Source organism: Rhizophagus irregularis, chromosome 8 (assembly GCF_026210795.1).
Source record: "Rhizophagus irregularis chromosome 8, complete sequence".
NCBI lineage: Eukaryota > Fungi > Glomeromycota > Glomeromycetes > Glomerales > Glomeraceae > Rhizophagus > Rhizophagus irregularis.
The window spans coordinates 1,979,950-1,992,311 of NC_089436.1; the positions used below are offsets into that span (position 1 = coordinate 1,979,950).

Genomic DNA, 12,362 nt, shown 5'->3' on the forward strand with positions numbered 1-12,362 from the left:
CGTACTCTATCACGAGATGTAAACACTTAGAATAAATCTATAAATAACTATTAGGACGTTCACCATCACAAATACCTAAACTAAGTTGAATATAAAAAACTTTGAAGTATCTAATTGTTAAAATGAACGTAAGTCCTTTATACATTTATGATACTATACTACCTTCACTAACTGACATTCTGTCTGAAGACACAGAATACTTTCCAAGAGATATTGGACTTCTATCCAGCTCAATTACTGTCAACATCTTCCTTTTCTCACTGAAATGAAAGTTTACATTCTTTTTTATATTTTCTGAAAAAAAATTTGTAGTAGTTTACTTAGTTACAAAGAGAAATATGCTAATTTTAATAGTTGTTTAAAACGTTTTTTCAAATCAGGTTAATAAAATGTTCGTTATAGATTATATCAATAATGACATTCTAATCTGAATAAAGAATGGCGTAATTTATTTAAAGCCAATAAAAAAAACGTTTTTTATGCAAATGCGCTCTGCGCATTAGCAATGAAAAAAATTTTTAATTGCACTATTCTAACTTCAATACATAAGAAGAAAAAAAAGCTCTGTGAGAAATTATAATTAAAGAAGTTGAAAAAAATTTTTTCTGTCGAAATTAAAAGGAATTTTCTAATGTAAATAGATTGAATTAGTCCCGTTTGATGGAAGAAAACTCCTACTCGCGTAGGCGTTACTTAAACCAAGACCTCTTTCCATTCTAGTTAAAGATACCGACATTGTATTTCTTTCTCGATATTTGTCATAATCGTTCTCATCATCATAACTATCATCATCATCATCACTTTCTTCGTAAATATCATTAACATACATGTATTCTGATGTATTTTTTGTTGGTTCAAAATCTCTCCAATTATCAGCGGGATTTAATTTTCGTTTAGCAAACAATCTTTTTGACCATGATGACCACGATGCGAGTGATGGTGCACGATCATAATCAGTAGTTACGACATCTACATTTTCGGATTCTTCCATTGGGAATGGTAAAGGAACTTCTTTTATAGCGCGGAATTGAACGCAATTATTAACATGCTGTTAAAAATATATATATATATAATTTTTAGTTATTGAATTAATAATATTTTACAGTATTTTCATAACTTACTTCATTTTCGACACGGAAAATACACCATTGGAATCGGCTTGAAAATAAACGATGTTTGTTAAGATCAATTATTAAGTTACAAAAACGCGTGAATATAAGGATACTTACCGAAGCATTTCACCAGAGGCAATTAAAAACACAATTATCTTCGATATATCATGATTCATTTCAATAAATAATAATAAAATCCAGCTCATTCTTAAAATGAAATTTGAGATAATGGCAAAGTAATACACCCAATGACTCTCGAATCCTAATTCATCTCTTAATAAATAATTCTCGCTATGTAGTTCGCATAAGGACCAATCCATTTTTACATCCCAGCTAAAAGCGTAAGTGGATGCAATAAATTGCACGATCGCCCATGAAGCTTTAGTAGCGGGTGATTGTACTTTAATTACACAATTACAAAAATTAGGTTATAAATAATCGTCGGAAAGTTAAAAACAAACTTAAGAAAAAATATCTTAACAAATACCATTGCGATATATATACAACATCCAAATAGCTAAGATGGTTGTTCCATATTTACCAATGTTTATAAAATGATTTACTTGAAGCGTGTCAAAGCAACGCTTAGAAGTTTGAAGTAAACGGAACGTCGCAGGGAGTGAAGCAAGGAGAGGAGTCAATACATCGAAACAACCAGTTTCTGTGTACATATATATGTAAGAATAAGAACCAAAAAGAGCGAATCATTTCAAGGTAAAATGCTTACCGTTTATACATCCAAAAAGTCGTAACGTGGACAATGAATATGTTAAACTAACTAATATATCAGCTAAAAAGAAATCTCTGAATTCTACACGTAAAATTCCACTTCCAAGTAAACGTGTCTAATTAATCATAATAAAATATTTAGTTTAACTAAAAAAAGGAAATAATATAAAATTTTAATTCATACCACACTAAAGAGGAACCATTTTCTAGCATTATAATAAAGAATACGGAAAGGATTAAAAAGGATGGCAACAATAGAAATGACCAAGATTATAGGAGATATAAGCTGATCAGAAGGTTTATATTGAAAATTAAATAACATGACATAACACATAACCAAAAAAATAATAGATGGAATCTATATGGAGTACGGGAGATAGAGAAAATATTAATTTATATTATGAGATGTGTATTAAATTTTCTGTAAATTCAAACCTCAAGATATTGTCTAAAATCCAAATTAGATCTCGTGTCAAATTCGAAAATAAATTTGTAATTTATATGTGACATTGTCCATATATACATATTAACACCAAGTAAAAGTAAAAAAACTATTGCTAAAAAAAATCCGGAGTAAAGTTCTATTAATTTCGGCCAAATGGTATTTTTCTCTTCATTCTCCAATATTTCCCTCATCTCCACAAGCGCACGGACTAGAGCAGATAATGACAGACCTAAATATAGTCCGATACGCAAAATGGAATAATAATATGTCTATAATTTTCAAATCATTAATAATCATTCATAATTCCAAATTGACAAACGATAATTTGGAAACGACTTTTACTTTATTTTCTTTATTTGGCATCCGCAATTTTTGTAGTGCTTGAGAACGAGAGCCACCTTCAAAGTTTTCTACATAAAAATCTTCAGTATCTTTAAGAAGTTTTTTTATAACGTCAGATTTAACAAAATAAGCATTCGTCACTTTTTGCATGTATATTTGGCTTCCATTTCGCTCTGATATCTATATACGCATAAGATTTTATGAGCTACAATAAATTTATTTAAAGCAATAAAAAAGTTTTTTTTACCTTGTCGTATTTTTTTAATATTTTAGAAAAACCATTGTAATTTAAAACCCTATACTTTTTCAATAAATCGGCCCCTCTGTAGAATTCAAATACAGCCTTTTTTATATTCTTTTTGGCAATTTTATAATGTACCCGCCGTTCATCGGCATCTAAGCTGATTGTAGTTACGGAACCTGGTATGTTTGATGATGTAAAAAAATCGATGCTTTGTTTAACAAAAGCTTTGGGCGTATTCCAGACTTCAAACTAATTAATATTAAAAAAATTAAAAAAAAGTAAAAATATATGATATAAATAAGATACGAATTATCCGCAGCAAATGCTTAATATTGTGCCAAATCCTTACGGAATGTTTTCTTTCATCGCCCTTTTCTTTTAACTTTTCATACTGTTGTACTAACAAGTTCATACGATTAGTTGCTTTGATTTCTTGAACTAAAAAAGAATAAACAGAAAATAATCAACAAATGTAGGTGAAACATATTTTAGATTAATAATTTAACTATGTTACGTTTATAAAAATGTTCGATCTTTTCCAATTCTCCATCTAGAGCTGTAAAAAACAAACGTTCTTTGGGGTCAACCTGGTCCATTAACGTTTCCAGTGACGTTATTTTAGATGGTCGTGGTTCTGTGAAAAAACAATTACATGATTATAAAGTATCTCTAATGCATAATAATTTGAATAATACATACATACTATTATTACTAGATAAGCTTTGGTGCCTTTGTAGTGTAACTAAAGCAGAAGAAACTTTATGAAAGAAGTCTTGTACACTATCAGCTACACTATTCATACTGAATGTTCTCTGAGATTGAACGGAGATTCCCTTATCATTAAATGAGGATGGAATTTCTTCCAGATGTGGGCTCTGAGGTCGACTATCACGGCTGTATATGCTTGGATCATTATTTTGCATAAATTCTTTGTCTCTTGCTAATTTTTCCCGTTGTACATTTCGGAGCTTCTTTTTCAATCCTTTATAATCGATATATCTAGAAGAGGTAAGCGATGAGTAAGCATAGTTCATTGCGATCAATATTATTAAAAGAACTAAAATAAATGAATAAGAAAATTTACTTTATCCTCCACTCTGGAACAACTTCGGTTTGGATACGTTTTTCAAATCTCATCTTTCTAAAGCATGAAATAAAACAAAAAGCAAATATAACAAAGAAAAAGAAACCTTTTTTTTAAAAAAAGATGCAATTTATAAAAAAACTAAAATAGATAGTTGTTTATATTTTCTGATATGAATACCCTTTAAATCAAACTACGGAGTTCAAAATGGCAAGATTTTTTATTGTACTTGTTGTACAAATTAATAGATTAAGAATAAAATGAATATTGATCCCGTATTTCGGTAGTCTTTATTTGTAATTTCCCCATCTGGAAATGTTTTATTAAACACGAGATTAACTTTATTTGAAACAATGACAATTTATTTATAATTATGCATAGTTGAAGTAAGTTATTTTTTACAAATTGAATAACATAGCTTATTTTTATTTATTCGTTTACTTTATTCAGTGATGTATAAAAAAATGTTATACAATATATGAGTTGGGGACTCGAGAAAATATTAAATTTTTACGATTTGAATGAATATCCACCCAGAATGGATCTTCAGATTTTCAATAAAATGAATTCACATGATTATATAGTATGGATTCGATCGAATTTTGTATCTACTCAAATCGCTCTTGGCTTTCATCTTAATGCAAAAAATAACTTCTTTTCTCGCTTTAATGATTATAAATAATTTATCACATTACCATTTTTTTGGTTAAATTCTTATTACAACAATTTTAACAATTTAAAGTACTTTTTTAAAAAAATTTTCAAAACTTCTTCATGTGCAGATAATGATCTTCAACCAATCCTTATAAAAAGAGCTAAATGGGGATAAATTAGATCAGATGATCGAATATCACTGAAAATCATATATAAAGTAACTACGCGAGTGTCTCATTAGTCACATTAGTCACGAGTTTTACTTAGTGAATTAAATTTAAGTTGCTCACGTGATTGAGAAAAATTTCGGTATTTATTTCCGGTATATTTATGATTATAAATCTAAATTATGTAAATTATATCTATTTAATATCACGTATCTATAGCCATACAAACAGTGTATGAGTTTAACAAATATCTATTTATTAATTTTATAATAATCTATTTTTCGATTAGATTCATCTTTTCCTGTCTTATATTTTCTCTCCCGCACCTTTCTCTGCTCTCATCTGTTAATTTCCAAGCTGGATCATAATAACCATCTGATCGTTTAAGATCAGGATTTCGATAAGTGTTATTTTTACTACCAAGAGATGTGTAACTTTAAATTGATAAAAAAAAGATAAATAACGTTAGAGCCGAGAAAAGATATTCAATAAAGAAAAAGGATAATTTACCCCAAATCGTATAATACACAATATGGTACATTTAACGATCTTAAGAATTCCCATATTTGTGTGTAGTGCATATCTAGAATTGGGTGAACTCTCATAATTGATGGCCATCCATCGTCGGTTGGAGTAAATTCTTTCAGTTTACCTTAAAAAAAAATTATTTTAATATGTTATTCTTTTTTATTCTAAAAAAAAATCAATTTTTTTTGGTAAAACAATCACCTCCATGAGGATCATTTCTCCTTGTACCAACTAAGATAGCTTTAATATTTGGTTTTTGTTTTAAATATTTTATCAACGCAGGTTTCATTGAGCCTTCTATTTTAACAATATTTAAACAATATCGTTTTTCACATTCTTTTACGAATTCATCAACTTCAGAGAAAGGATTTGGATGTGTAACGTATAAAGCTTGGATATTAGGTATTTCGTCAGAATTTTGGTAAAATTTATAATAAACGGCTGCAAATAAATGTAATAATACAACACAGTCTTTTCCACCATTGAAAGAAAGACTCACCCCGTCAAGTCTTTATCGTACAAATAAAATATGATGTTATCAAACATATATCTATTGAAAAGTGAAAAAATTGAAAATAAAGAATTTATCTGATTAAGAATTCTATTTTAAAATCATACCCATATCGCTCCAAAGATTCTTCAATAACTTTTAGTGCGAAAGTTGTCTTTTTCGAAATTGGTTGTTCTGAATTCGCCAATTCGTATACTTCTTTGTGGATTTTAGAAAAATAAACTCTGGCCTCGTCAGCACTAGAAGCCATATGAGAATTTAATAAATATATTTTCTTTTTTTATATCTTAAAATCTTTCATTATTTCCTTATAAAAAAAATTTATAAAAAAGAACCCAAGAAACTTTTAAATTGTAACGAATATTTACTAGTTTAAATAAATGATCCAAAAGTTCTTTAGCAAAAGTGCGGAGTTATTTATGATTATGTGATTGTATTACATTTTAATCGAGATTACCACGTTTTCATTAATTTAATACATCATCTACTAATTTTGTTTACACGTGTAATTCCGACGCAGGTTTTATCTGAGATATTTTTCGGAAACTTATGTCTACCAAAAATCGAAACTATAGAAAGAAAACGAAAACTTTGAGTGACGAAGAACTCGCTGAAGATCAAAAAACTCCCAAAAGTATCGTAAAAGATGAAAATTTAGAAGATATTAGGTAATACTTAAGTCTTATACATTAATTTTATTATTGCTATTTGGTTTTTTCTATTTGCTCTTTGTTTATTCAGTTTGATCAATGTTTTAGTGAAACAATTGAAGAACTCATCGAATTACGCAAGTATCGAAAAAGGCCACAAGGTATCGACGCAGAAAAACTATCAAAGGGAGAAACTAAAGCTAAGAAAAAGAAAAAAGATGATAAAATAGCGGCTAGTGATTTAGACGAGTTGGATGAAATTGGAGAAAATGAAAAGTAAACGTGATTCCAATTTTTTATATTTGATATTCTTAATTCTTGCATTATTTAATTCTTATATTATCTAATTTTATAGAGATGATGAAGACGAAGAGGAGGTACAAAAGAAGAAAATTATGCTTGATTCGTTCACCAAACAAACCAATGCATTAGATGTAGATAAACATATGTAAGTTTTTGATTCTAAAATCTCATTAAATAAAAAAGTTCTATTAAATAATTGTATGTAACAGGATGGCTTACATAGAGGAAGAAATGCGTAAGAGAAGAGGCAAAAAGTCAGATGCAAAAAATGAGCACGAAGATGAAGAACCTTCAAAGCCTTTGAATCCTCAAGATGAGCTTTTTCAGGCTCCGGACCACTTGAGAGTATGTATTAATCGTTTGACGATAAATGCAAAAAAGGATATTTTCGTACGAATAATCCAATACAGTTAGACAATATAAGATAGACAACATATTAATTCATTAACAAAATAATAAAATATAACATTAACAAAGGAGCTCTACTTCATACGGTTCTTTATTTATATTATTTATTATTTTTCATTATTTATTTCAGGTTGAAAGCAAACCGATATCAGAGGGTAACGTACAATTATCAACAACTATGTTAACTGCTATACCTGAAGTCGACCTCGGAATAGAGTTTGTATAAGATAAATTATTTTATACGGTCCATAATTTCAAATTGTACTAATTTTGAACTTGTTTATCTTAGTGTTCGGCTAAAAAATATTGAAGAGACAGAAAAAGCAAAGCGCAAGTTGTTAGAACAACGACACCAAAAACCTAAAGATGAGAAAGATACAGTAAGTTACATTTATTATACAATACGCAAAGTTTATACTACTAAATTCTCGCTCTTTTCGTGAATCTTACAAAAAAGTTTGAAGGGTCAAATTTTTCTGCGACAAATAGATGTAAGTCAATTGCAAATATTGGAAAAAGTTTCCTTACCTTTTCTAATTTATTCGGTGTTGAATAGTTTATCGAACTCGCCCGACTGTGAGTGATCATGAAAGAACAAATAACGATCAACCAAATCAAAATTCACACAAGACTGGACAAAGGAGAGAAATGGCCACAGACGATCTTGTTGCGGAAAGATTCAAAAAGAGACTACGACGCTGATAAATAGTCTAGAATTCTATGGAGGATAGTTACTTATTTATACAATATATCGGACTGACGTCCGGAACAAATTCTTCTCGATACAATAGATCTATAAAATTTTACCAATTTCATTGTCTGTTATATCAGTTATTATTAAAATCTAGAAATTGTTTTATAATCAAAGAATAATAAATACGTAACAGATAATAGTTATAAGCTACAATCACGTGATGATTGTTATATTCTCTGATTGTAGATGGATAATCTACAAAGTTCGTTTTTTTTGTTTTTTTTTCAAAATGTTTTTACCAACTATTGATCTTTCTGAACAAGAAAAATTGTCCAATGCTCATTTTACTGATCTTATCAAATCTCTCAATTTACTTGGAGATATTATCTTAAATATTCCCACTCTCGCTGACTCATCTTTGGTAAAAAAATTTCTTGAAACTCATCCTATAGATTCATATTGGATAAATCCTATTAAAGAACAAGAATTTATTGATAATGATAGTATAATTCGTTTATTGGATCAAGGAACCGAAAAATTTATTATTCCTTCTTCAAAAATATTATCTTTAAATTTTGATTACATACCAGCAGATAGATTAGCTATCAGTATAAATTTAGATCAATCAAAAGATATTGAGGAATTAATTAAAAAATTAACAGGATCTGTTTCTGCGTATTTAATTACTTTACCAATAAATTCGTCGACAAAATCTCTTTCCGAAGATTTAATTCAAAATTTAATTAATTTGACTAAATTGGCACAAAAAAGTTTATTACCATCTGGAGGCCAAACAAGAATAGGAATTATTATAGATAACCATAATTCACCTTCAATTGAAATAATTCAACAATTGTCAGAAATTTCCGCAGATTTAGTTGTAGATATTGGAAGTCTTACTCTTGACCCTACAGATAAAGGATTGATTAATATTTCAGAATCATTAATCTGCACTTTGAAAACTGATCGTTCTGATGGGTTATTCACGACAATTGTTTCGGATGAACGAGGTGAGGCATTAGGGATTGTATATTCTTCTGCTGAAAGTATTCGAGAAGCACTTAAAACTAGAACGGGGATATATCAGAGTAGAAAGCGAGGTTTGTGGCATAAAGGTGCTACTTCAGGAGCAGTTCAAAAACTAAATAAAGTTCAAGTTGATTGTGATGGTGACTCTCTCAGATTTATCGTAAAACAATATGGCCCAGGTAAAAAGATAGCTTAAGTTAGTCATAACAAATTTAGCATTATTTAATCTCTGTATTTCTTTTAGGATTCTGTCACTTGAATACTCGTACATGTTTTGGTAATAGTAAAGGATTAACAGCACTTGAACAAACTCTTCAAAATCGAAAAGAATCTGCACCTCCTGGGTCATATACAGCAAAGTTATTCCAAAATCCGGATTTACTTCATTCAAAGATTATGGAAGAAGCGGACGAGCTATGTTCAGCTAAAACCAAAGATGAAATTGCTTGGGAAGCTGCTGATTTAATATATTTTGCACTTGTGAAATGTATAGCAAATGAAGTGCCTTTAACGGATATTGAATCGCAATTGGATAAGCGTTCGAAGATAATTACTCGTAGACCTGGGAATGCTAAACCTAAATGGGATGTTACTTCAAATGAGACATTATCAGTACAAAATAATGAGAATAAGCAACAAGAATCACAAACAAAACCAGTTTCCACTTCATTATCAACTAAGAGTGAGACAATTAAAATGCAGAAGTTTGATTTATCTGAGATAAACGTTACGCAAAGGACATCGCTTCTTCAGCGTCCAATTATTAAATCTGATGATATTATGGCTAGAGTTCGTCCAATTATGGATGATGTTAGAAAAAAAGGTGACGCTGCACTCATTAAACTCACAGAAAAATTTGATGGTGTAAAACTTGCATCTCCTGTAATTTCTGCTCCTTTCCCTCCAGAAGCTATGGCGCTTGATGAATCAACACGTCTTGCCATTGATCGAGCTTATGATAATATTTATAAATTTCATGATGCGCAATATGACCGTTCCACTTTAGTTGTTGAGACCATGCCAGGAGTTGTTTGTTCTCGATTTAGTCGTCCAATTGAACGTGTTGGATTATATGTTCCTGGAGGAACTGCGATTTTGCCTTCTACTGCACTCATGTTGGGAATTCCTGCTAAAGTTGCAGGTTGTAAACAAATTGTATTTGCAAGTCCACCACGTAAAGATGGAACTGCTGTACCAGAAATATTATATGTTGCCCATAAAGTTGGGGCATCGAAAGTTGTATTGGCTGGTGGTTCTCAAGCTGTAGCAGCTCTTGCTTATGGCACTGAATCTGTCCCTAAAGTAGATAAAATATGTGGACCTGGAAATCAATACGTAACAGCTGCAAAGATGGTCGTTCAGGTAAGTAGTTATCATAATCTATGAAATATTCATCGTTATTAATTAAAAATTTATTTATTAGAATGACAGTTCTGCTCTGACATCTATTGATATGCCAGCAGGACCTTCAGAATTATTGGTTATAGCCGATAATACAAGCAATCCAGCATACGTTGCATCGGATTTATTATCACAAGCAGAACATGGAGTAGATTCTCAAGTAGTGTTGGTTGCTGTATCACTTACGTCTGAACATCTTGCAAAGATTGAACACGAAATTCATGCACAAGCAAGTATATTGCCAAGAGTAAATATTGTTAGTCAATCAATTCCAAAAAGTTTTATATTGCAAGTAGATACTTTGGAAGATGCTGTAAAATTCTCTAATGATTATGCTCCTGAACATTTGATTTTGCATCTGGATAAAGCTGAAAGCTTGCTTGAAAAAATTGAGAATGCTGGAAGTGTTTTTGTTGGTCCTTATTCTCCTGAGAGGTTCGAATTAATATAAACTTAAAGTCCTTTTTTTTTTGATATGATATACTTATATAATTTATTTCATTAGTTGTGGAGATTACGCATCTGGTACAAATCATACATTACCTACATACGGATATGCGAGAATATACTCCGGTGTAAATACTTTGACGTTCTTAAAACATATCACTTCTCAACAATTAACTAAAGAAGGATTGCATAACCTGGGAACTACCGTAATGAGACTAGCAGAAGTTGAGGAATTAGAAGCTCATAGAAATGCTGTTCAAATTAGACTTAAAGATATGGAAGTTTAATTAATAAGAATTCTTTATTTGATTTGAAAAGCTTGAAGTGTAAAAAATAAAACCGTAAATGATTATTTATTTTAACACAAGTTTAGAACTTTTAAATTAATAATTACATCGTTTCTGTATATAGCTCTCAAAATTTGTATCCTTGTGATAATAAAAATAGAGTAGTAAAAAAAAAAGAAAAAATCGATTTTTTATTAAAGTATAACCGGGCATATCGGTGATTATGTCCGATCTGAATATAGATCATGTAATTCGCAATATAAATCATGTATCTGGTATAAAGCTTTTACATATGCATCCATAAATCTTCAACTCTATTTAGCATACTTGCAAATTTGTATCAATAATACTGAATTTAGATCCTTTAGAATAGTTATTTCCAATTAGTTATTTCATGTATATTATTATATCACACCCTAAGATTGTTTAAATACTATTACAAGTTATACTGTTAATGTTTTAATTGCTTATTATTATGAAAGAAAATTAAAAGATAGAATTAAACTTAGTGGAAAAATTCAAATGATACATCTTTTAAATAGATATTCAAAAGGAATAAAATTGGGTTTAGCAGGTCATTAAGCCAATGATCTATAATGATAAAAAATAGATTAAAAGAATTTGTAAAGCTCATTTATTCACAATTGTTATTTAGTAAAAATTCTTTCTCTTCAACCAGCATAAAACTTAATTCAAGAAATATTGAAGTTATTACGGCCACAAAGTGATTTTTATTCCAAATTCTATTGTTAGCTAAACTTTATTGGGTATCCACAATTTATTTTACACAAGCCTACTATAAATTACCAGATTTCTTTAAAAATACTTAGTAATTTTCAATTACATAAAAATATATAAGTTTCCAATAAAATCACTCAATTTTTTTTTATTTGAAGCTAATCCTTCATAGATTTTATATTTTAAATAAAAAAAAATGTTTTTAAGATATAAAAAAATTATCTGATTATAAAATATATTGACTTTTTGAGATTATTTTATTTTATTTTATTTTATTTTTTTTATGTTTTAGGAGACATCATCATAGCCAGCTCACCAGAGCTACATGGAGGGAGCACTACAACTAAAGTTGCGGTAATGCACTCCTACCGTTGAGCGACAGATAACCAAGCAACCTACTCTAATTATTTAGAAGTAACTGGATGTTCATCCCCCTACCCCCTATATACCACACTGGGAAGACGACCCAAGTTTATACCCACACAAGGATGGATCGTAGTGTAGCAGGGGTTTCTGACACAGTTATACTACCCACTAGTGCCTGTCAGAAGTGAGTAACCACCCACGTACGGCAGATATAACGGAGCAG

General features: G+C 29.8%; 4 protein-coding genes across 4 annotated transcripts; 2 read left to right on the forward strand and 2 right to left on the reverse strand.

Annotated features, from left to right (window-relative positions):
• Nucleotides 1-423: 423 nt before the first annotated feature.
• OCT59_028340 (uncharacterized protein) lies at nt 424-4,009 on the reverse strand (the record flags this gene model as incomplete). Its single annotated transcript, XM_066147218.1, has 13 exons — nt 424-1,048; nt 1,122-1,158; nt 1,230-1,512; nt 1,600-1,773; nt 1,840-1,957; nt 2,026-2,199; nt 2,277-2,555; nt 2,629-2,808; nt 2,876-3,121; nt 3,222-3,310; nt 3,387-3,506; nt 3,576-3,871; nt 3,957-4,009. 13 exons carry the CDS (start codon nt 4,007-4,009, stop codon nt 629-631), a joined length of 2,469 nt encoding a protein of 822 aa, XP_065993948.1. The 3' UTR covers nt 424-628.
• A 1,036-nt stretch (nt 4,010-5,045) lies between these two features.
• On the forward strand, nt 5,046-8,080 carry OCT59_028341 (uncharacterized protein). The gene is made up of 9 exons (XM_025322636.2): nt 5,046-6,221; nt 6,337-6,484; nt 6,575-6,742; nt 6,822-6,914; nt 6,979-7,114; nt 7,308-7,393; nt 7,467-7,557; nt 7,635-7,668; nt 7,734-8,080. The coding sequence occupies exons 2-9, from the start codon at nt 6,366-6,368 to the stop codon at nt 7,877-7,879; spliced, it is 873 nt and encodes a 290-aa protein (XP_025165799.1). The 5' UTR covers nt 5,046-6,221; nt 6,337-6,365; the 3' UTR covers nt 7,880-8,080.
• On the reverse strand, nt 5,052-6,066 carry OCT59_028342 (uncharacterized protein; the record flags this gene model as incomplete). The annotated part of the gene is made up of 4 exons (XM_025322635.2): nt 5,052-5,211; nt 5,288-5,429; nt 5,507-5,814; nt 5,924-6,066. The coding sequence occupies 4 exons, from the start codon at nt 6,064-6,066 to the stop codon at nt 5,052-5,054; spliced, it is 753 nt and encodes a 250-aa protein (XP_025165798.1).
• Nucleotides 8,081-8,156: 76 nt separating the features above from the next.
• Nucleotides 8,157-11,555, forward strand: OCT59_028343 (uncharacterized protein). Its single transcript, XM_025322637.2, has 4 exons — nt 8,157-9,079; nt 9,145-10,262; nt 10,324-10,736; nt 10,807-11,555. The coding sequence occupies exons 1-4, from the start codon at nt 8,161-8,163 to the stop codon at nt 11,033-11,035; spliced, it is 2,679 nt and encodes an 892-aa protein (XP_025165800.1). The 5' UTR covers nt 8,157-8,160; the 3' UTR covers nt 11,036-11,555.
• The last annotated feature ends 807 nt before the right edge of the window (nt 11,556-12,362 follow it).